The 25640-nt window shown below is 40.2% G+C and overlaps 2 protein-coding genes across 5 annotated transcripts in view; both read left to right on the forward strand.

Moving 5' to 3' along the window:
* Window positions 1-13042, forward strand: part of MROH9 (maestro heat like repeat family member 9) — a 106035-nt gene extending 92993 nt beyond the window's left edge. Inside the window, exon 21 of the mRNA XM_045297963.1 lies at window positions 12749-13042. Within this exon, the coding sequence (XP_045153898.1) occupies window positions 12749-13042 (294 nt within the window). The remainder of the gene's footprint in view (window positions 1-12748) is intronic.
* Window positions 13043-19583: 6541 nt separating this feature from the next.
* Window positions 19584-25640, forward strand: part of FMO3 (flavin containing dimethylaniline monoxygenase 3) — a 26464-nt gene continuing 20407 nt past the window's right edge. For 2 of the 4 annotated variants that reach the window (XM_045298227.1, XM_045298228.1), the window contains exons 1-2: window positions 19584-19675; window positions 20697-20833. In XM_045298227.1, the coding sequence (XP_045154162.1) occupies window positions 19657-19675; window positions 20697-20833 (156 nt within the window). In that variant the 5' untranslated portion in view covers window positions 19584-19656. Of the gene's footprint in view, window positions 19676-20696; window positions 20834-25640 lie in introns of those variants that run through there. The other 2 variants (XM_045298229.1, XM_045298230.1) reach the window with 2 other exon arrangements.

The raw sequence follows: 25640 nt of genomic DNA on the forward strand, positions 1-25640 counted from the left end.
AAGGTATGTCCAATTGTCTAGAGATGGGCATTGGGTCTCCATCACTTTTTGATGGAAATAAAATTGTGCAGTCTTCAGCTTTTGTTTTTGTTTAAGCCAGGCATTTCCCCCTGGTTCGTGAGGGCACAGGCCTGCCCATGCTCAGTATGCACTGCAGCTCACCTGAAGAAAACCAAGTCCTCACTAACACACCAATAGACAACATCATGATAGTTGGGAAAAGCTTGAACTTCTCAGACACTCTTTTTCCTTGTATCCACAATCAGTACGTCTCCAAGTGACCACACAACAAGCATGGGAAAATCTCAGAAAATACCAGAGCGGTCTCAAAAGGAGGGAATTCTGAGCGCTAGGAGGCTAGAGAAACTACGTATACTAAACTTTTTTAAAGATACAGTTCAGCAGCAATGACCAATTGTTTCTGTTTCTATCTTTCACCATTGATAGCAGCCCAAACTGCTTCACGGCACTTCCCCTCACCTTGCCTGAGCCAATCCTCCCCACCTCCCATTTAACTGGCCTAGCCACACTCCCCACCGAGCTGGCAGCTGGGAGCCCTGCATGGATTGAAGACTGAGTGTGCCCCTTGGTAAGACACCCTCACTACCCACGCAATGTTTTTTACCATTGACTTTCTTCTTTACTTCCTCTTCGTTCAGTGTCCCTCATACAAAACCTGCCAAGGAAGCAGAACTCCCCCACCCAAATTGTGTACTTATTTTTTTAATTTTATATCCTTCATTTTAATCTCTATTCCTTTTTGACTTCTATGCTCTTCTCCACACAACCCCCACCCCCCACCCCTACCATGGATACAAGCTTCCCAGGAAGACCTGGGCAAACTACACCGACCTAAACCAACGTTTTTATGTTTGACTGTTTTATTTTTTTAGGTCTAGCTTTGCTCTCTGGTCCTTGAGAGCACAGATCTGCCCACGTTCATGCTGCCAAGCCCTCACCCATTTTTTTTACTCCTTATATTCTCTGCACATATTAATATCACTGTCTATTTTCTTTTCTCTTCCCCGTTCTGATATTTTCCTTCCCTCCCTCTTTTCTTTACTGTTCTCCTTCCTGCTTTACATAAACATGCATAAATCCTCTACTTCTGGTGTGTGTTTTTGCTTACGCTTCTCCCATCCCATACACTAACACTCTCTGCAGTCTCTCACTATGTCCTAGTGAAATGCACTTCCACATCATCTATTAAGTCTTATTACACCCTCTTAAAACCCATTTTCCATTATCTTTACAAATCTTTTGGTCAATTCAGATGGCCTCTTACTAGTACCACTACTATTCTTATTTTATTCTCTTTCTTCTTCCCCCAGCCTTCCCCACTTATCCATATCTCCTTCCTGCTTTAGTTTTCACTTCTTCACTGTATGTTTTACAGTTCCTGTTGTCTCCCCTATAACTCAGAAGAACAAACAAACAAACAACTGTCCCTACACAACCCGGTAGCCCACACATCATTAATAGTGGCACCACAATGCTATAGAAACAGCATTCAACCACCAGAGAAAAACTCAGACAACAGAAGATCACCCAAACACAATGGAGAACTCTGAAAAAAGAAGCCCTGGAACTACCAGAAACAGAATTCAGAAAGTGGTGTGTAGGTACCTTCAAGAGAAATGGGAAACATTCATTTTGAGCATGGAAAAGATTGGAAAACTAAAATTTCAGTGCTAAAAGGAATTCCAGAAGATAAACTGGGATAAGAAATAGGCAACACAGTAAAATACCTGGTGAGTAGCCTAGAAGAAGAGGAAAATTGAATCATGAGCTCAAAGAAAATCATCTGGCTGCACCTAATGAGAGGGAAAAAATCAACAAAATAATTGAAGGTATTAGGCATCAAAGACCCAGAACAAAAAATCATAACAATGTGAATGAGGGAGAGTACAGAGTGGAGATCCAAAACCCATCTGTAGGCAAATGTATATCCCCTTACAGAAGGGTCACAACAGAGAGATGAGCCAGTCAGGGTGCAGTAGAGCACCAATAAAACATACAACTTTCCTCTAGTTCTTTCATGCTTCTTCCCCTACCCGCTATCATGACCCCAATTCTACCTTATAAATCCAGCTGGACCAGAGCATGTACACAGGCACAGATAAGAGCTGGAAACACAGGGAATCCAGGACAGATAAACCCCTCAGGACCAATAATGAGAGCAGCAATACCAGAAGGGGAAGGAGAAGGGAGGGCGGGGGATGGGGGGTGCGCTGATCACAGTGATCGACATATAACCTTCTCCCTGGGGGATGGACAACTGAAAAGTGGGTGAAGGGAGACATCGGTCAGTTTAAGACATGAAAGAATAATTTATAAATTATCAAGGGTTCATGAAAGAGGGAGGGTGGAGGAGGGAGGGAGGGAAAATGAGGAACTGATACTGAGAGCTCAAGTAGAAAGTGTTTTGAAAATGATGGCAACAAATGTACAAATGTGCTTGACACAATGGATGGATGGATGAATGGATGGATGGATGGATGGATGGATGGATGGATGGATGGATGGATGGATGGATTGTGATAAGAACTATACTCACCCTCAATAAAATGATTTTTTAAGAAGGAAAAGAAAGAACTTTATATAAAAGAGCAATCGTACATTGAGAAACATCCCAGCCCAACCCAGATCAAGTCCTTAAGTCCAATATTAACCTATGTCTAATACTAGTCCATAGATTCCTCTTTATACTCAGGCAAACATCCCAGCCCAACCCAGATCAAGTCCTTAAGTCCAATATTAACATATGTCTAATACTAGTCCATAGATTCCTCTTTATACTCAGGCAGCTATGCAATAATGCTGAATGTAGGAAGATCACAGGCCATTGGGTGGAAAGTCTTATAGATCCAGTGGCAATGGTGGAAGGATCTCAGTGCTGACATTAGGTCTCCACATGGCTCCTCCAGCTCCAGGGCTCTGATTCTATCAGCATAGCTCCATATGGCTTGTCAAAAAGAATACCAAGCAGAGAGTGTGTGTGTCCCACCTTCAGTGAGCTAGTTATCCCCGCTAAACTCCACCCTTTCACTCTTAATTGTCTCAAGTTGGCACCAGATTATGTAACTTCCACAGACCACCCCTTGTCAACTTGACATTTATACACAATTCTGTAGCCATATATAATTTCAAACAATAATAAAACTATATCTGTACCTAACAGAATAAAACAAAGTGTATACAATTCAATATGTGCCAAAGCCTCAATTAGACATAATATTCTACAAATTAACAACACAATATTCTAACAGTAGCAGTTAACTGAACACCTACACCACCTATGAAAGTATGTAAGCCAGCCACTTCATGCCTTTATCCTCCCATTTCAAACAGGAATAACCAAATACAAAAACCAAAGAAAACAATCAAACCTTTAACTTCCCATATTCTTTCCAGAAAAGAACCCAGTAAACTGCATGGCCATATCTCACTTCTGGCTAGCCAAAGAAGAAAAATGTCCAGGAGACAGAGGTCAACTCTCCAGTGATTTATTTTTCTAGTACCCCACTCCCAAGGTACGATAATGTGTTAGTCTACCCAGACTGATACACTAACCAATTTAAAGGAAAAGTAGAAAATCCTAAGAGCAACTAGGGAAAAACTAATAGTCACCTATAAGGTTAAGCTCAGACTTCTCAGCAGAAACTATGCAGGCAGGAAAACAATGGAGTGATATATATCAAATTTTAAAAGGAATAAAAGCCATCCAAGAATCCTATATGTAGCAAAATGATCTCTCAAATAAGAGGAAGAAATAAAGGTAATTCCAGACAAAGAAAAATTAAAAGAATCAATAAAACAAGACCAATATTACAAACATAATAATAGGATCACTATGGAATTGTGATATATAAACATCAGCAGCTCTGAGAGCATCATACAGGACAAAATCACCCAGAAACCAATACAAGAAAACATTCAAACAGCACAGAATTAGGATAGGAAGAAACATGCCAACAAACCACAAAAAAAGAAAAGGAAAACCAAACACAAATACAGCAAAACTACAGCAACACATCTGCATATATCAATAATGATGCTGAATGTTAATGGTTTAAATACACCCCAAAAAAGTAACAGACTGGATTAGAAAACAGGAACCATCTAAATGCTGCCTAAAAGAAACACATCTTAAACTCAAAAACAAAAATAGACAGATAATCAAAAGATGTTTAAAAAAACACCCAAACTACCAAGCCAATAACAGCCATAAAAAGAATGGAGTCGCAATATTAATCTCTGCAAAGGTCAGCTTCAAGGCAAATAAACTAATGATAGATACGAATGGACATTGTTGTTTTTCCAGGAGCTGCTGAGTCGGTTCTGACACATAACAATCCTTTGTACTAAAAACTCCAAAGTCTCTGTCATAGTCAGTGTTGACGCACAGTGACGCCCTGTGAGTTTCTGAACCTACTTGCTTATGAGTATAGAAAGCCAGTATTTCTCCCATAGAGCAGCTGGTGCATTTGAACTGCCAACCATACAGACAACAGCCCAACACGTAACCACCACACCACCAGGGATCCTATGTACAGCAGAATGTAAATCTGCCCTATCCTGCATCATCCTCATAATCGTTCCTGTATTTGAGCCTATTGTTGCAGTCACTGTGTCAACCCATCTTGTCAAAAGGTCTTCCTCTTTTCCAACACTCCTCTACCTTGTCAAGGATGATGTCCTTCTCCAGGGACTGGTCTCTTCTGACAACATGACACTACATAATGATTAAAGGAACAATAGATCAGGAACATATCACCATAATGAACACATATGGACACGATGAAAAGCCCTGGAAATAGGTCAATCAAAACTTCACAGAGTTGAAGAAAGAAATAAACAGCTCGACAATAATACTAGAATATGCCAATGCATCACTCTCAAGGAAAGACAGATCACCAGGAAAGAAATTCAATAAATAGAAGAGCTAGACAACACAAGCAACCCTCTTGACCTCTTAGACATATACAGAGCACTCCACTGAACATTATACAGTGTACTTTCTTCTTTAGCTCACATGGTCCATGCTCCAGCATAGGTCACTTAAGGCACAAAGCAAGTCTTTAAAAATTCAAAAACATTGAGATCCTACAACCAATTTTCTTATATCACAGCATTATAAAACTGGAAATCAACAATAGAATAGAACATGAAGTCATACACATTAGGATCAACAACATATAATTTAAAAGTGACAAGGCAATAGATCAAAAAGGATAAAATTAAGAAATTTCTTGAAAAAAATGAGAATGATAACATCCCAAAATCTTTGGGACACAGCAAAAGCAGTTATGAGAGGACAATATATAGTAATCAATGCACACAAAAAGGGGGAAATCCAAAGTAACATGTTACCTTTAACAAATAGAACAAGGGCAACAACATAAACTTTACAACTATAGAAGAACAGAATTCATAACGATTAGAGAAGAAATAAGCAAAGGAGAAAACAAAACTGATAAAAACTAACAAGACAAGATGTTGATTCTTTGAAAGACAACAAAATTTATAGACCATTTAAACGTAACAAAGGAAAAGAGAAAGAAGATATAAATATCAAGCATTAGAGACAAAAGGGGAAATACCACAACAGATCCAAATGAAATAAGAATAAGAGTAGTACTATGAAATACTGTACTCCAATACATTTGATAATCTAGAAGAAATTGACAATTACTTAGAAATACACCATCTACCCAAATTAGTGCAGATGGATGTAGAAAATCTGAACAGACTCATATAGTACATAGCTCATAGAGCTTCCATAGTACAGACTCAAAAGAAATAGATCCAAGAAAATTCTAACCAAGAAAGGCCCAGGACCACAGGGCTTCACAGGAGAATTCTACCAATATTCAGAGAAGAGCTGTCACCAATGACCCTCAGACTATTCCAGAATATAGAAAGGGATGGTAAACTCCCAAACTCCTTCTATGAAGCAAGCATAATCCTGATACCAAAACCCAACAAAGATCCCACAAACACAGAAAACTGCAGACAAATATCCCTCTTTATTTTTTCCTCAAAGAACCAAAAAACATCAAAGGGAAAGAAGGCCTTCCTCAACAAGTGGTGCTGGAAAAATGGTGTCTCCTGAGCGGAAGAGTGAAACAGGACCCACCTCACCCCCTGCACTAAGACAAACTCAAGATGGATTAGAGACCTACATGTAAACCCCATGGCTATCAAGATCATCACTGAGAAAATTGAGACAAATGTATGGGCACCTTTGCACAGCTTACACAGACTACCAATTATACAAAGGAAGCACATTCAGCAGAAGACGAAGTTGATGATTGGGGCCTGATATACATTAATCACTCGTGCACATTAAGACTTCCTCAAATGACTGAAATAAAACCCCACAAACTAGCGGGGGAAAACGTTATCAATAACAAAATGGACAGGGACCAATTAATAAAATCTATAGAATTCTGTAACACCTCAATAAGAAAAAAATATACACAACCCAATTAAAAAGTGGGCAAAAGACATGAACAGGCCGTTCACTAAAAATGGCACTCAAGTGGCTAACAAACACATAAAAAATGTTCACAATCTCAAGTCATGAAGATCGTTACAGGTCAAGCACTGAATTAACTCACCCCGAAAGTGGCTTCTAAAACTCTCTCTTTGGTGAGCATGTGAGGTTAGTTGGTATTGATGATGATTTGGGGGGCCAGACATTCTCCACCCCTGCTTTGGTGCCAGAAAAGGCTTATAACTCTTTTTCAATGACTTCAAAGGGTATATGCAGCAAGTGATGGTGATTGTAACAAAATAATTTTTTTGAGAAGGGTTGGTTCAACTGTTTCAATGCAGTGCTTCCAGCTGGTTCGTCCTAGCTCAGGCATACCCAATGAAGCTCGCAGATCAAGGTACTCAACTCAGAGATGGTCACCAGCCAAGTCACTTTTAATGTGTATGACCCGCCACAGTCTTGAGGATAATCAAATCTCTTGTATCAGGTTTCTGAAAGCGTTCACTGTCTTTTCTGAGTCACTACTTTCAGGACTTGACCTATCATTTTCCCCATTCTAGTTGCCATGATGAGTCATCTAGTCAAAAATGTGGTCTGTTCCTGTTTCACTTCATTGACCACAACACAATCCTTTCAAAGCCCTCCATCAATGGGTGAGTAGGAGCTGTCCATAAATCAGGCATTTGTGACCGGGGAGCAAAGCATTGTGTTTATATTTTGTTCCAAAGCTTGATATTGATTTTCTTTTAGAAAAATTCAACATAAGCTCAAACCTAATCAGATTATTATAATATGTGGTTTCATCTTTAAGAAGATATCATAAGGTCTTATAAAAGTTAAATTAGAACAACAAAGTTTGTCTCTGGAGCTATACAATTATATATCTAAGTAATATATAATTGAAACCGATATCCCCGGGGTAGTTGTGCTTGAAGAATAATTTTTAGTTCCAAGATCTAAGCTTTTTACTTCTTGTTCAGTGCTGTTGAGGCAATCCTGGCTCATAATTTCCCAATGTGAGAGCAGAGCTGCACTGTAGGGTTTTCTCGGCTGCAAGCTTTACATCTTTCTCCCCACTGAATGGGTTCAAACTACCAACCCTACAGCTAGCAGCTGAGCACTTACCCATTGTCCACCGGGCCCACAGGTTTCATTTGCATAGCATTTGTATAAAAGTTCCAGATTTCCTTGGCATACTCTTTCAGGGTTCTACTTTTTAGATTTTAAAAATCTTCCACTCTTATATTTTATAGAGCCTGGTGCTCAGTTTTCTCAGAGGTGATTACATATGATTCACTTTTTATCTCCAACAACTTAAAAATGTGGACACAAAAGAATTTAACTCATCAATTATGTTAGAACTGAAAAAAAAAGGGAGAGAAATATCAAAAAAAGAAATTTAGCTGCAAACTTGGAATATTTTAGACTATATATAACAGGACATCAAAAAGTTTATGGAAAAAAATCCATTATATTTTCATTCCATTTTCTATGCACATTTTGAAACCCCTTCATACATGGTATTTTGTTACTCTCATTAACTTTTTTAGACCCAAATTCCTCTTCTCAACCAAGAAAAAATTATTCATTTCTAGCCACTCTCCATGCGTTATTTGCTGACCTATATGCATCGCTGCTCTGTTTTCTAAAAGGTTCATTTCAATAACCTTGGAAGAAATACTGCAAACACCTTTCACACCTTGTCAAAGAGAAATCCCAAGACCTCATTCAATGATTCCTCAGACCATACTTCACTTTCACAAGTCCCTTTCCATTTCAAAATGCTTTATGTGTAACACATCATGTTACTACCATGATAACAGGATGAAGGTATGTTGAAATAACTGAGTAATCAGAGATCTAAACAGATTGCCATTGAGTCAAAACCCCTGTAAATCTTTATAAGAGCAGACTGCCTCATCTTTCTCCTCAGGATCAAGCTGTTTGAATAGCTAACCTTTTGCTTACTCATCAGGGCTTACCCCAGTAGGGCTCATAGAACTTAAATTACTTTTGCATGATTAGATAGCAGTGAGGATTAGATATTTTAACTAATCCTCAGAGTTCAATCTACTAGATTAATATGTGTGGCAGTTACATAATCTCCTGTCACCTTGAGAAGGAGTCCAGTCTAGCCTGTCAATCAGGTCATAAGCAATGAAGCCCCTGGGTGGGCGTGGCTTTCTCCTGAGAAGTCTGAAAACTCCTGTCTTCCTCCCTGGAGGCCAGACACACACTCTCTCTGGGAGACATTCCTGTTGACAAGTCGCAGCGAGCCAGATGCTGATGGAGCCAGAGCCCTGGAGCTGGAGGAGCCACGTGGCGACCCATGCCAGCACTGAAGTGCTTCCACCACCACTGGATCCACAAGAGTTTCAACCCACTGGCCTGTGATCTTCCTGCATTCAGTGTCATTGTATGTGTTGTGTGAGTCTGAAGAGGAATTTATAGACTGGTATAGGACATATGGGCTAATATCGGACTTATGAACTTGATTTGGACTGGGCTGGGGTGTTTTCTTAATATACAATTACTCTTTTTATAAAGCTCTTTCTTATACACATATGAGTATCTATGAATTTGTTTCTGTAGGCAACCTAGACTAACACAATGTCTCTGACTTAAAGCATGTTAAAGTTATTATTTTTCATTGGAAAATATATTTACTTGTACAGTATTCATTAATAAATAATAGCGCAATCATAAATGCCCAACAGAAAATCTGGATACAGTCCATTATTTATTCTTGCTAGCTAGAAAGCTGCAATTCTGCCTTCAGCATATATCAAACAAAACAAAAACCAAATCCAACCACTGCCACTTCATTGAATCTGGTTCATAATAACTCCATAGTACAGAGTTGAACTCTGAGACTGTAAGTCTTTAAGTCAGCAGGCAGCCTTAGATTCTCCTAAGAAATGAGCTGCTAGTTGTCTTAAAACACTGACCTTGCAGTTAGTAGTCCAACTACCAACTACCCAATACTCTATCAGGGATCCTTAGATTTAGATTTAGTCCAGGGTTGTTCTCTAGAATTCCTGCAGGCTCTTCTTTATCATCATATTTTTGGTGGTGATGAGAGGAATTAATAGTCTCTCACATATGACTAACATGCTGCGCAGTAACTTCCCCATCAAATGACAATCAGTTACTTCACTACTCAGGACCTCACATGTATAGACCCTGTGTTTTCAATTTGGGCTTCTTTTCTTACTGACTGCATCCAAGACCCTGAAGCTCTCCTCTCTCTGAATTCTTCTATGGCACGTGAAATCCGTTCGTTTTTTATTTGAAATCCAGCAAGTTTTAGTCTTCCACCTTGTTCCTTCCCCTGTTGACTGTACTGTCAACATATTTTCTGTGTCGGGGAGGGTTGGTTGGCACCAACCTTGCTGGCCTTTCTAAGTTGTATGACTTAAGATGTATCCGGAGAAAGCAGCCCTATAGAAGGACATCATTCTCGGTAAAAGAGAAGGGCAACTTAAAGGAAGAAGGCCCTCGATGAGATGTATTGACACCATAGCCGCAAAGATGGTCTCCAACATAGCACCGGCCGCGAGGGTGGGGAGGAGCCGCGGTGGTTCCTGCTGTTGTGTACAGCGTTGCTATGACTTGGAACCAACTCAGCAGCACCCAACAACAAAGGTAGCACCCACACCTCTAATTTACATAGTCACAACGACGCGATAATGGAAGAAAGCATTTTTTTTCTAGAAATAGGAATGAAAGGTATCCTAAAAGAAACAGATACTTCCTTCAGAAACATAGTTTCCCTCTTGTGATAGTTAGGCTTTATGTCAAGTTGAGTGGTCCAGCATTCTCCCATATACTCTGATCTGACATGGTGTGCTCCACTTCATGATGGGATCTTTTGCAGAGCAGTTATAAGGATAATGTTGAAAGGGAAAAAAAGAAAAATGAGGAGCTGATTCCAAGAGCCCAAGCAGAAAATAAAAGGTTTTGAGAATGATGAGGGCAATGAATGTATAAGTGTGCTTTACACAATTGACGTATGTATGGATTGTGATAGGAGTTGTATGCGCCCCAATAAAATGATTTTTTTAAAGGATTTTGTGGGGGTTAGTTGGTTCTGATTCATAGCAACCCTATGTGCAATAGAAAGAAACACTACCAGATCCATGCCATCGTCACAATTGTTCTTATGTTTGAGCCATTGTGGCAGCCACTGTGCCAGTCCGTCTGAGCGAGGGCTTGCATTTAGTTTTGCTGCCCTCCACTTGGCCAAACATGAGTCCTTCTCCATAGACTGGTCTCTGCTGATAACATGTCCAAACATGCACCACCCTCTTCTTCACCAAGCACCATGTCCTTTTCCCGGAACAGGTTCTCCTGATTATATGTCCAAAGTACCTGATCGGAAGTTTCGCCATCTTCACTTCTAAGGAACTTTCTGGCTGTACTTTTTCAAAGACAGATCTGTTTGTTCTGGCAGTCAACAGTACTTTCGATATTCTTCGCCAACTCCACAAGCCAAATCCACTCATCTTCAGCCTCCCTTATTCGTTACTCACCACACATCATGCCTATGAGAAAAAGTGAACATACCGTAGTGTGGGTCAGGCAAACCTCAGGCATCAAAGTGACATATTTTCTTTTTGATTCTTTTTACAGATTGTATGCAATTGATTGCCCACAACAGCATGTCATTTATTTGATTTCCTGACTCCTGTTACTATGAGCATTGACTGTGGCTGCAAGTTAAAATAAAACCCTTCACAGCTTGAATCCGTTCTGTCTTTCTTTCACTCTTATCTATCGGTGCACTTGCTAGGTTTGGGTTTTCTTTAAATCGGGTTCTAACACAGGATGAAGACAGTTTTCTTTGATCTTCATCAGTAACTGTGTCAAGTCTTCTTCACTTTCAGCAAATAGGATGTGCCATTTGCAAATCACAGGTTGTTCAGGAACCTTCCGCCAGTCGTCATGTCCAGCTCCCCTTCATATAGTGCAGCTTCTCAAAGTATTTGCTCAACACAGATGGAAAATAATTGCATTCTTTGTGCAGCCCTATCATACACCTTTCTTGATTTTAAACCATGCAGTATCTCCTGTTTGAATGAGCACAATGAAGTGTTCTGGAATTCTCATTCTTCTCAATATTATTCATAGTTTGTTATAATTTATGCAATCACATGCCTTTGCATAGTCAAAAATTCTAAATATAAAGCATATTTTAAATACACTGTTTTAAAATGCAGACATAGTATGAGCTATTAAAGTTCTTCCTTTCTTTTTTGGCGCAAAGTGTATTCCTACCAGGATATGACCAATGAAAATAGTATATAGATTATATGGATGAAAGAGCCAGTTTCTCTCACATGACATCAAACGATCACCCTTTTCCTTCATGAATACAACGTTAACCTGAAATGTCTTTCTTACCCCTGTAGGATTACTGGTGGCATAGTCATTAGGTATTGGGCTGCTAAACACAAGGTCAGCAGTTCGAAGCGATCAACTCCACAAGAGAAAATGAGGCTTTCTACTCCCATAAGGAGCTACAGTCTTGGAAATCCACATGTGCAGGTCTACTCTATCGGGCTGCAGTGAGTCAGAAGCAATTGGAGGGCAGTGAGTGTGCGTGTGAGGCTCTTCAGCCCTGTGTGTCAGCATCAACATAGCAAAGAGTTTGGGTATTTGGGGCTGGCTGCTTGGTTGGTTTGGTTTTCATTAATCCAGTTGCAGCTGTTCAGATCTGGGACATGGAATGGAGCTCACAGGCTATCTTGTCACCCACCCTATGTCACTCGCCCCCAAATTAACTATCAAATCTACTTCAAACAAATCACATAGATCATCTTTCTTTATCCCCTGAGCCACCGACTCCGCAGGACTCTCGTGATCTCTGCCATTCTCCTCATGACTTACAGTTATTTGTTAGCTGCGCATCTGTTGTGGAAATTTTTCTGATGAAAACTCCGAACTATAAATCGGGTTCTTCTTTGCTTCATTCCCTTTCATCAGCCTCTCTGATTGTCCTACTCCTGAGGACATGCTAGCAGTTTGAATTGCAGTGACCCTCTTCTGTGAAAAAGAACACTACCTGGCAAGACTACTCAATATCTACAGTTAGATCAAAGGCAGAACAGTTGTGGGGCTATCATTTCATACCTTTTAATATCATGGTGCTATTTTTACCATGTGAATATTACCTATTTTTCAATGAAAAAAACCAGCGTTCTATCGCTGTTTTGTATTCCACTGTCATGCTTTGCGTTTTCTTCACAGCGTCCATCATCACTTACTGTTAGCTGTTATCAAGCCAGCATGCACCTGAGCGCAACGCCATTTACAGCAGGATCGGGCGACTACGCTCCTCAGAGGATTCACTGGCTGAATTTTACAGGTCGACTTATTCTTAAACCCATCTTACTCTGCAGGTGTCGCTGTTCAACACCTGTTCACCATCAGTGCAACTCTCACGACTCCACCGACAGAAGCGTGGTGGCTACACATTGCAGTGTGTTGTCCAGGGACCCCACTCAGATCTCTCTAATGGAAAGGGAGGATTCTGCCATGTAACCTCTACTGCCTCCTCATCATTCACTAATTATGTCATCTCTCCATTTCATATGTGGTTGCTTCTATTGCTCTTCTGCAAGTCCCTTAAGGATGCAGACACTGGATTCTCTCAACCAGAATTGTGCTTAATAAACATTTGTAAAATAAATTCATTTCTTCCAGTGTTTCCTAATGCTTCACTAACTCCTTAAAAGTCACTTACAATCTTGCAATACGCCTCTTGGCGAGTTAATCCGCTCCACGGCAGCCACTTCACCATTGCATTACTGAGATGATAACTGAGAACATCACACGGGTTCAAAAAATATTGACACGCAGCTTGTATTTGTCTGGGTTCTGAACTCACAATTTTGTGAAGAGGTCCCTGTGGTAGTGGTGAGTAGTATGTTTAATATGCACTTAAGAGAAAGGGTAATGTGAACTATGTATTTTCAAATGAACATCGAATCATTTCAGTTAGGAGTACCTGTCCGTAGACTCCACACCTCTGAGTTGAACTGCTTTAGATATGAGCCGCTAACTGCAGGCTTAGCAATGTGAAATCACTGGCTGTGGGAGAAAGAGGAGGCTCTCTACTCCTGTAAAGGGTTGCCGTCCCAGAAACCCACAGGGGAAGTTCTACTCTGTCCTTCAGTGTCACTATGGGTCCATGTCCATTCGACTGCAGTGCGGTGGGCTCTTATTTTTGTTTTCATTAGCATAAGTGAATCACATGTTCACATCATACATATATGCATATTTAAACTCTCTAGTATGATGTGGGTGAAAGTTTACCAAGCAAAATCATTTTCCATTCCACTAGCTATATACCTTTTGTTTTGTGACCCTAATGACAAATCCCACAATGTAAAACTGCTCTTCCTACTTCCTCCCTATGTTTGCTGTTTCCGTTCCTCCCTCTTACCCACTTCCTGCCCTCAGAGCAGCAAATGCTGCCCTGTGGATCGCATGCGGTCGATGGTTTTCAGGAGTTTGTATCTACTTGGTGTAATTATTGAAACTCTCCGCTCACTGACACCTCAGATATTATACCAACTCCTAACTCTGACCCTGTGTAACCCCAACTCCTGTTTGGCCAGGTGGTAATTTTCATGTCAGAATAATTCAGGCAACTTGTCATCTGTAAGATACATTTTTCTGGGTATGTAAGTCATAAAATATTTTCCTATGAAAGAATAAACCAAAAAAATCTTTACTATATTTGCTTTCCTTGACTCAGACCTAAAACACATCAGGAAAGACTATATGTGTTTTTCTGTTAAAACAGACATGTCTAGATAGCTTGGAAAATCAATCAACTCTTGCAAAATCTGGTCCAAGGAGCCTTTGACTCTCAGCTGATCTTGTTCGTCATTGAACCACTTTAAACTTGGAAGCTGGCTTAACAGGAGACAGTGTGTACAATACACAGGGCTGGCAAATTCTGGTTTCTGGTTAAGGGAATATTCGACATGAATTTGTCTTTAGTTGATATTTTCAGTCCTTCATTTCACATCATTCTTGATTGTTGTTGAAACCTGATGGGATTTATGTCTCTGGTGGCTTAGTGGGTTACACATTGGGCTACCAACCACAAGGACAGCAGTTCAAACCCACCAGCAACTGCATTCAAGAAAGATGAGTCTTTCCATTCCCATAAGTATTTACAACCTCAGAAACCCCAGCGGGCTTGTTCTGTCCTATATGGTGCGTATAGGTCAGAATTGACAGCATTGCATTCAATTGAATTGCCGTCTTCTATTTTGTTTCGTTTGAGGATGTAAACCATGTGGATTACTTACTGATTTTCTGAAGAATGAATGCAGTTTCCTGAGTTGCCACCACTAACTGGAAGGTAATTCTGCCTCTTCATGTTTGAGACGATTCCTACATGGTGAAAACAGTTAACACGCTTGCTACTGACCCCAAAGCTGTAGATTCGAAGATAGAGGTCCACCCAGAGGCATGTTGAGCCCGGGAATCTATTTCCAAAGAATCAGTCACTGAGCACCCTGTGGAGCACCGCTGTGCTCTGACACGTGGGATCACCCAGAATCACAACTGGGGTCCCAGATAGAGGGAGAACCTGGCCCTCGGCGATAACTGTGAATGGAACAGAATAGAAGGTTATCCTAAGCAAAGTGGAAAGGTCTTCCAAGTTACTACTACTCCTCATGAATGTCTAAGGTGGCAGGAGTGTGGAGACACCTTTACACACTAGAGGGCGTCTAGATCCACCAGGAAAGGAAAGTTGAATTTACAAAAGGCATATTGATTTAGGTTATATTTTTCCTTGTGGAATTCTTTAAACACAACCAAGCGCTTATACTTTGAAGCCTGTTAATAAAACCAACAAAGAGAAGCTCCTTGACACCTGAGCATTGGCTCACTAGAATAATGAGCTCTGTCTAAGGCAGGGGCTGGGGGTCCAATCTGGCCCTGTCTCCATTTTCTGGCTCAAAGATGAAATTGGTTTGCATATTCTCAAATGACTGAGGGGGTGAGGGAAACAATAATAACATTTTATAGCATGTGAAAGTTATAGACAGTTCAAATGTTAGGGTTCCTAAGTAAACTCTCCTGGAACACAGCCATATTCATTCATTACATATTGCTTATGGGTGTTTTTGAGCTGCAACAACTGAGCTAAGCGCTTGCACCAGAGACCCTCATCTATGACATTTACATGAAGGAATGGGATCAACATTTCTTAAACCCCAAACCAAACCCACAGACACTGAGTCAGGTTGGGCTACTACCTCTTCAGAATGCCACCTATAAACTCAAGCGTACACATGCTCCCTCTCTTTGCTCACCTATTGGCTCCTATTATCCCTTGAGGTCCGTTCATTTGTTGGGAGGGCTTCACAGAATTCATGGAGAGTATACAATACTTACAACAACCAGTCTATTATAATCAAAAAGAATGTAAATGAAGAGAGGCAAAGGGCAAGGTCTGAGAGGGTTCTCTGCATAGAGAGCCCATGTCTCATGAGGCACATTAACTTCCCGAGAGAGGTTCTCACCAAACAGGAATTTCTGCAATTTTATCAGCTAGTCCTGAGTAATAGGCTAGACCAGGGGGTGCCAGCCCTTTTGGTACATACCTGTGGCTCTGAGTAAAATTGAAAATCTTTCAAGGTTATTATTCATTTGTTCATAGAAATGTTTATGGCTCTTGAGTAATTTTTAAGTTGTTGTGAAGGACAGGACTGGCTCTGCCCTTCAATTAACCCACACGTGTTTATCAGCCAGGTGGCACAATAAGCATTAACTATCTCAGCTCCCATAAGCCTAGACATGCACATTATGCTTTTGAAGATAAAAGTGACTTTGCAGATAGCTGTGACACGCAGAACCCATGATGGAGTGCCAGGAGAATGAGTTGGCTGTTCGAGGTGTGCTGCTGATGCAATATACTCACTCCTGCAAAAGGCAAAAAAAAGAAAGTGAGGCCTTTTCTTCCTGGAGAGAGGGGGCAGCGTCACAGGCCAAGGTAGAATTGTGGTTTAGCCCGACTCTCTTAGATGATGAAGTTTGCAAGAATGGTATGGCTCCCAAGTAATCTACCCACCATCTGTTTTCACACTATTGTCTGTCATTAAAAACATTTTAAGAGCTCTATATAAAATGAGAGGGAGTAAAATTCCATTATCCGAATTTCAGGAATGAGTGAATTAAATGTTTAGCTCAAAATTCACAGTTATGTGTGAGTTCCAAAACAGAGGCACGTGACTCCTATCAGAATGGTTGCCCAAGGTCTGAGGCCTGACAGCATCGCGTTGCTGTCATACGTAGCTGTGGGGTCAGCTTTAACTCACAGCATTCCTCTGCACCGCAGGTCAAAATACTGCCTGGTCCTGCACCATTCTTGCAATCGTTGTGTGTAAGCCATTGTTTCAACCACTATATCAATCCATTTCCTTGATGGTCTTCTCTCTCTCTCTTTTTTTTGCTGCCTCCTACATTACCAAGCATGATGTCTTTTTCAATCTCTTCTGATAACATTTCCAAAATACATGAAAGACACTAATTACCATCCTTGCATCTAAGGAGCATTCTGGTTGGACTTCTTCCAAGATAAATTTATTTGTTTTTTATATTTTTAACATCATAATTCAAATGCATAGATTCTTCTGTGGTTTTCCTTATTCACTGTCCAAATTATAGGTTTGCAGGTCTGCCCATCATCATTCCGTAGGTGTTGTCCCACTCCTGGCTGCCCTGACCTGGCATTTCCATCAGAAGCTAGCATCTTCAGTCCTTGATTTTACCTGATAAATATACTTCTGTTGCTCAATCATTTGAAAGCACTTGGTTTCGCTTTGTGAGCTCAGCCATGTACCCATTTGAAACTGTATTTGAAATGTTAGTGAATCTTTTGCTTTCATTTTAACAGGGAGCAGGTTCTTACTTATTGACAATTGCCATTGGATTACTTCGAACTAGATGCCAGGTTACAGAGATGTGTGTCTGTGTGTGGTTTAGATTTAAATATACATAATTTATGATCTATAACCTGACATGTACTTAGAAATGATTTATAAAAATTTACAGGAAAATGGAATTAAAAGAAAATGGAATTTTCCACAAAATATTTGAAGCCCCCCTCATGTATATGCGAGAAGGAGGTATTTTTGTTTGTTTGTTTGAAATAGCCACAAAAAAACTGAAGTACGTTCCCATTTTACTTGTCCTCCTCTGGTAAACACTGTTTAGATAGATATTTAAGGAAACTGGAGGGATTTGGAAGGCGATGCCATTTCTCTCTCTTTCCTCCCCTGGGCGTATAACAGACACAAAGAAAAACATGCACCATAGAGCTGCTCAGACCATCTAGTCACAGCAGTGACAATGCCACAGTCACCCCGTGGATGGAGCCCTTGCTTCTTCATGAGGTGTTCAACAGGCATGTCACTGTTTTGAAAAGATGTTTACTATTCCTTTTGTGTGTGTGTACCAGAGTTTATTTATCCATTCCTCCCCAGATGGGGTTTTTGATTCTTTCCATTTTTTTGCTGTGATAGAAATTGCTCATTAAACATGGGTTTCCACTTATCTGTTGGTGTTTTGTTCTTTATTTCTTTAGAGTATATTCCAAGTAGAGAGACAGCAGAATCAGAAGATACTCCTATTTGCATTGTTTAAGAAAGCACCATATTGGTTTCCATAGTGTCTGTACAATTCTTCAATCCCATGGGTCTACTTGAAAAGTCTTATTCTTATACACTTGGTTGTATTTGAAATATATATACATATATATATTTAAAATGTTGTGCCTACTATTACTGGCAATTTAAATACAAAAACTTTCAATGAAAAAAATCCCTCAAGTGTCTCTGTGTGCTTGATTGTCTTTCTCTATTCAGACCCAATGGCCTACATATCTATTGTTATATTAATACCAAGCTGTTTTGATTACTGTGGCGTATAGTATTCTTTGAAATCAGGGATCAAGAGGTCTTCCACTGTTTTGTTTTTTAATTCGTGTTTTGTTTATCCTTTTCCATTTAGAGATGATGATTTTTTTCTATTTCTTTGAAAAATTACCCACACATACTTTAGATAAGAACATTACCATCTCCAAAATCCAGAAAGGGATATTCATTGAGAATTACATATCTACTAAACAAACAAACAAAAAATCCCGAACTCATTGCTTTCATACAATTCTAACTCATAACAATCCCACAGGACAGGGTAGACCTGTCCCATGGGATTTTCAAGGCTACAGTTTTCACAGAATAGAATATAGATACACCTCAAGAGCAGCTAGTGGATTTAACCAGCTAGTTTAGCTAGCTGAGTGCGTAATCCCTGCCCCACAAGGACTACTTTAGTAGATGTCCCCTGATGCTACTCATCATCTGCTTAGTGAAGGGACGACCTGCATGAAACAATTGTTATGTTATCATTTTAAATCATGTAGGAATATTGTTCATAGGGGAACCATTTCTAGAAATATTGCTCTATTGCATGACTAGGGAGTTACAGTTTATTCATCTGCTGGCCAACTGAATAAGGCAAATAGTTTTACACGGTACAAATTGGATCAAATGGAACTTGATCATTTTAATGACTATACACAATTACACATAATGGAAAAACATACAAGTTTGAGAAATGCAAGTGTTTGACCACAAAGGTCAAAGGAGTGAACATGAGGTGAGAGAGAGAGAAATAGATGGAGAAATTCTTCAATATTGGGAAATTTCAAAAGAGCTCATTTCTATAGTATGTGGATACTACCCTTCTCACAGTCGTTCTCACAAAAGAACTAAGAGCAAGGGAAATACAAATTTTGGAGTAACCCAAAATAAAATGGAGCGAAGGACAGCAAGGTCAGCTGGGAGAAGCTGCCTGACTCCCAGGCCAAGTGGGCAGGAGTGTAAGAGTAGGTTGTTTCTACAACAGTCTAGGGCGGGACAGTTAGAGGCTGGTCTAGAACTCCGCCTCTCAGAGGGAGTTGAGCGTGTTGTCCCTTGCAATAGGCCTACATAATGAGCTCCTCGTGAAGTCAGATCCTCCCATTTTCCAACACTCTCCCACAAAGAGTGGGGGGGGGTCAGAGAAATCATACTTTTTAAAATTTCAAACTGCCTGAACAACTTCAACAGGACTTGCACATACAGAAGATGAGAAGACAAAGAGAAGGTAGTCAAATGAAACAATGGTATTGTTAAGGGCTGAGGAGGGGAGGGTCTGTGAATGGAGAAGGAACATGCTCTATAGTTTTATACCAAATACGCAACGAAGGAGAATGCCATGTAATTCAAATGGATTTGTTTCTCCTGGGAATTACAGGTAATTACAGGTAATTCTCCTGTGTAATCCAGGTACATTTTCTTGCATATCTATGTGTTTCTATCTTAACGTTTTTTAAATATTGAAGGAATAGCTGGACAAAATATGCTGTCAGGAAAAAGAAATGAAATATAATTTTCTTAGAAGAGAATAGGATTTGGGAAGAAGTTGTTTTTTAACTGTACATATGAACTGAGATTATGAAGAACATTATCAAGAAGAGAACACACGAGAGGTGACAACCAGACATACTGCAGGACAGACTTCTTCAGCTTTCATGATTTTAGCATTAGTTTCAGCCTCTTCTTTCATTAAGTCCTACGTCAAAATAGAAGGAAAGAGCAGATAGATAGATAAACGCTAGCTAGATGATAACGATTGACAAACAGATTGGTAGATAGATAAATATAGGTGTATATATATAAATAATATATATAAATTATACACTGGGATAGTCTAATAAAGTAGAAAGCTGTAACTTATAATTATTGTGAATCTCCTTTTTTTCTTCCTTCTCATTATTAATGGTATAAAAAGCATGACAAAAAGCCAGAGGCAAAAATGATAAAGCATACACTGTATTATCAATCTTTTAATTTTGAACCATTGACTAAAAACATAGTTCTTCTTTTAGACAATGATTATTATTTTTAGGAATTAGAGAGAAATGATAAATGAACTCAGATGACCAAAATTACTACTAGACTATCAAAATTTATATTTTGTTTCAAAACTCAAAATTATGTTTTGGGATTCAAAGACAGTTTCTTTCTAAGACAAAGAGTCATGCCCTCAAATTAAGTTACGGTATATATATTTTTTTATTTGTGTGATAATGTGGCTGAAAATTCATGCTGGGTTTGTCCATAAGCAACCTTGGGCAAGAGAGTGGCCATCATTGGAGCTGGGGTCAGTGGCTTGGCCTCCATCAGGAGCTGTTTGGAAGAGGGGCTGGAGCCCACCTGCTTTGAGAAGAGTGATGACATCGGGGGCCTGTGGAAATTCTTGGTGAGAAAGACATCTTCAATAGGAACGGGGGGAGGTGGGATGCGTGTAAGAACACACTGCTTTAGCAAAACTAGCTACTGTGGCAATTATATTCATGCTTAGATTTGGAATCCAAGAAGCATAATACCAGAAGCAAGTAGCCCTGTGTACAAAGTGAGTTACTTCCAATTCAGAATGAAAGTAATAATGGACTAGCTCTGGAGATGTCTGCTTGTGTTCCAAATTCACCCTTGATAAATCATTAATAGTTGCTTCACTTGGAGATAAAACTGGTAGTCAAATATTGGATAGAACTCCTTCACTGACGCACTTTTAAAACAAGGATTCTTCCCATGCATGCATTCCTGTTTGTTAGGGGCTCTCAAGTCGGTTGCAGCCCATGCCAACCCTATGCAGGACAGAATGAAGTGCTGTCGCCCTGTTGCTGGGTTTGAGTCTGTCTCTGGACTTTGTCAGTTCATTTTGTTGGGGGCCGTCCTCTTTGTTGCTGACCTTGTACTTTACGAAGCAAACACAATGTCTTTCTCCAGGGACGGACTGGGCCCCGACGACAACATTTGTAGATGAGGCAAAGTCCCACCACCCTCACTTCTAAGAAGTATTCTGATTGTAGGGTTTTCAAATGGGCTCTAAGCGATGCAGGTTACAGTTTTTAAGATCTGTGTTAGGTCTTTTGAATGCAACATAGATGATTAGTGATGGTGATTTCTGACTCAGTCTCCAGACTGTGAGTGAACCACTTTCTGTTGTTTTAAATTGTCAAGTGTGCAGTAGTGTGCAGCCACAGCCATCAAAAAACCAAACTCACTGCCATCGAGTCAATGCTGACTCACAGAGACTCCCTGTGGGTTTCCAAGACTGTAACTATTAGGGGAGTAGAAACCCCAATCTTTCTCCCAGGGAGCTGCTGGGAGAATTGCTGAATAGGCAGGTTGCAGCCCAATGATCTTTATGCCACCAGGGTCCCTTAACCGCAGCTACAGGAAGCAAATATAGTTAGTTACTTAGAGTTTTCTAATTTTCTTACTCCTGTGACAGATTGAAAATAAGGTCATGAGTTTTAAATTCTCTCTCAACACTGTTGTTGTTACGTAACCTTGAGTCTCTTGTGATTCATTGCAACCCGATATACAAAAGAGAGAGACACTGCTCAGTCACGCACCATCCTCACAATTGTTGTTATGTATGAGCCCATTGTTGCAACCACTGTGTCACTCCATCTCATAGAGGGTCTTCCTCTTTTGGGCTCCCTTTCCACCTTACCAACCATGATGCCCGCTTCCAGGAACTGAACCCTCCTGATAACATCCAAAGTAAATGAGTCTCATCATCCTTGCTTCTAAAGAGCAGTCTAGCTGGACTTCCTCCAAGATGAATCTATTTGTCCTTTTGGTAGCCCATAGTGCTTTCAACAAACCTTGCCAGCGCCAATTCAAATGCATCAATTCTGTGGTCTTCCATATTCAATGCCCAACATCCACATAAATATGGGGTAGTCGAAAATAGCATGGCACAACTTATGCCACAAAGTAACATCTTTGATCTTTGACACTTTAAAGAGGTCTTGGGCAATATATTTACTTAATGAAATTCATCTTTTATTTCCTTTTAAAAAAATCATTTTATTAAAAAAATCATTTTATTGGGGGCTCGTACAACTCATCACAATCCATACATACATCCATACATACATCGTGTCAAGCACATTGATACATATGTTGCCTTCACCATTTTCAAAACATTTTCTTTCTACTTGAGCCCTTGATATCGGCTCCTCATTTTTGCCCCCTCACTCCCTCACACTTCTTCCCTCATGAACCCTTTATAATTTATAAAGTTGTTTTTTTCATCTTACACTGACTGATTTCTCCCTTCACCCACTTTTCTGTTGTCCATCCCCCAGGGAGGGGGTTATATGTTCATCACTGTGATCAGTTCCTTCTTTCTCCCCGCACCTTCCCCTTACCCTTCTGGTATCGCTACTCTCATTATTGGTCCTGAGGAGTTTATCTGTCCTGGATTCCCTGTGTTTCCAGCTCATTATGTACCCATGTGTATGCTCTGGTCTAGCCAGATTTGGAAGGTAGAATTGGGGTCATGATGGTGGGGGGCAGGAAGCATTAGAGAACTAGAGGAAAGTTGTTATGTTTCATCAGTGCTATACTGCACCCTAACTGGCTTGTCTCCTCCCCGTGACCCTTCTGTGAGGGGAAGCCCAATTGTCCACAGATGGGTTTTGGGTCTCCACTCTGCACTCACCCTCATTCACATTGATATGATTTTTTGTTCTGGGTCTTTGATGCCTCATACCTGATCCTACTGAAACCTTATGATCACACAGGCTGGTGTGCTTCTCCAAGTGGACTTTGTTGTTTCTCAGCTAGATGGCCACTTTTTAATCTTCAAGCCTTTAAGACTCCAGATGCTATATATTTTGCTAGCCAGACACCATCAGCTTTCTTTACCACATTTGCTATGCACCCATTTTGTCTTCAGTGATCATGTTGGGAAAGTGAGCATCACAAAATGCCAGGTTATTAGAACAAAGTGTTCTTGCATTGAGGGAGGACTTGAGTAGAGGCCCAATGTCTGCCTGCTACCTTGATACTTAACATATAAATATATGTACATAAATCTATTTCCATATCTTTATATATAAATATATTTACATATGTACATGCCTGTATTTAGACCTCTATAAATGCCCATTAGCTTCCTAGTTCTTTCCTCTATTTCCTTTTACTTTCCTCTTGTCCCACTATCATGATCAGCCAGCCTTTATTTGGGTTTCAGTAATTCCTCTTGGTTACATTGCCCTTGATCAAGCCCTACCATCCCTCTTACACCCTCCTCACCATCGATTTTAGATCAGTTGTTGTTCCCTTGTCCTTGGGTTTGTTAGCACCCACTTCCTTTCCCCAGTCTCCTCTGCTCCCATGTTCCCCTGGAACTGTCTGTCGGTCACATTTCCCCCCATTCTAGATTGTTTATCCTGCCTATCTTATCTAGATAGACATGCAGAGACAATAGTAAGCACAAAATCAAGGCAGAGCAAAACAAAACAACAAAAGAAAACCCCCAAACTGGGTAACAACAACAACAGGAAAAAAGAATAGAAAAGCAAGTAAAGAGTTCTAGGTCTGCTTGTTGACCTTTAGGCATGTTTTCCAGTTGAGTCTGATGAGTTACTACACCCTGGCTCCAAAGTCTACTTTTGATATTCCCCAGGGACTTCATTGCTTTGCTCCCCTTGCTGCTCTGTTGCACTCCCTTAGCATTTCACCCAGTGCGGTGGGTACAGATCGGGCACAATTCCCGCACTGTGTCTCCAGTTCTGTCCCTCATAGCACTATGGGTCAGTGAGGGACATCCTGTCTCATGGTGGCATTTGGCATTGTTACATCCATCTGTGGATTCTTTGTTGTCATCTTGTGATATAACTTTTCCTCCCTCCCTCCCCTCCTTAGCAAGTGTTATGTATATGTGGTGGGATTAATTCTTGTCTTCTTTTCACCAGTGGGTCAAAGATGTCTTGGGCATTGCTTTCAGTGCTTTGACTTCTGGATAGCGTTACACTATGTGGTGGTCTCATGTTTGTGTTCTGTGAATGTTGGTCTTCTGAATAAAGTCGACTGGGAAGTAATTTTCGTAGTGCTGGGGTTTAAAAAAATTTTTTAATGTATTCTCTAAATTTTTCCTGATGTGGGAAAACCCTTACTCTCTGTCTATTTTGATGGGGAATTTGGTGGGATAGAATATTCTTGGGTTGACATCATTCTCTTTCAACTTTTGGAAGATGCTATTCCATTCTCCCTTCTCCTTCACAGTTTATGCTGATAAGTCTGATCATATTCTTAGCTGATTGTCCTTATAGGCGACTGCCTTTTTTAATCCAGCTGCTCTTATCATTTTCTCTTTTTTCCTCAAAGTTGGATAGTTTGAGAACCATATGCTTTAGTGTGTTCTTGTTGGAGTTCAGTCTAATTGGTATCCTCTCTGCTTCCTGGATGTTTGTCTGATTCTCCTTCATTAAATTGGGGACGCTTTCTTCGAAGAATTTCCTCAGTAACTTGGCTGTTCACTTTTCATTATGTCTTGCTCCAGTAACCTGATGGTTCTAATATTGTTGCTCTTCATAGCATCATTCATTGTTCTCAGATTTCTTCAGCTTCTTTGATTATCTTGTTTGATTCTTTCATGTTTGTTGAATTCTACTTTGCTGTCTTTGAGGTTTCTAATACTATCTCTACCTCTTCAGGTCTGGTGTTTGCTTTTCCTTTTCCCTTAACTCATATTTCCTTTCGTTAAGTGGACTTTATCCTCTCTAATTTTTCATCCTTTCTAATTTTTCATCCAGCAAATTGAGGATTTCTTTCTGTTGCAGTTCAAAGTCTCTCTTCTATGCACATTGCCAGGTTCAGGTCCTCCCCAGAAGTGCATTTTGTTTCTCTTGCTTTCTTGTAGTGGCTGCGGATGTGGGTTGCTGTCTGCATGCATTTTGGTGGAGCTCAGCACCATTTTCCTGGGCATACAAAGCCCTGGGAATTTTTTTCTCAGAGACTAGTAGGGATGATTCTAAGGACTACCTGGAACTAGCTGTGCTTTGGGTTATAGCTTCATCTCTAGCTCACTGGGATTGACTCTCCAATAAGAATGATTCTAAGGATACCTGGAGCCCACTGCACTTTGGGATCATGCTGTGTATTAGTCTAGGTACTTTGGAGAAACAAACCCACAGCAACTCACGTATAAGAGAGAGTTTTATGCAAAGAAAATGTGCATCACGAAAACATCCCAACCCAATGCT

This window comes from Echinops telfairi, unplaced genomic scaffold (assembly GCF_000313985.2).
Source record: "Echinops telfairi isolate 266 unplaced genomic scaffold, ASM31398v2 ScPeMD7_7424;HRSCAF=8462, whole genome shotgun sequence".
NCBI lineage: Eukaryota > Metazoa > Chordata > Mammalia > Afrosoricida > Tenrecidae > Echinops > Echinops telfairi.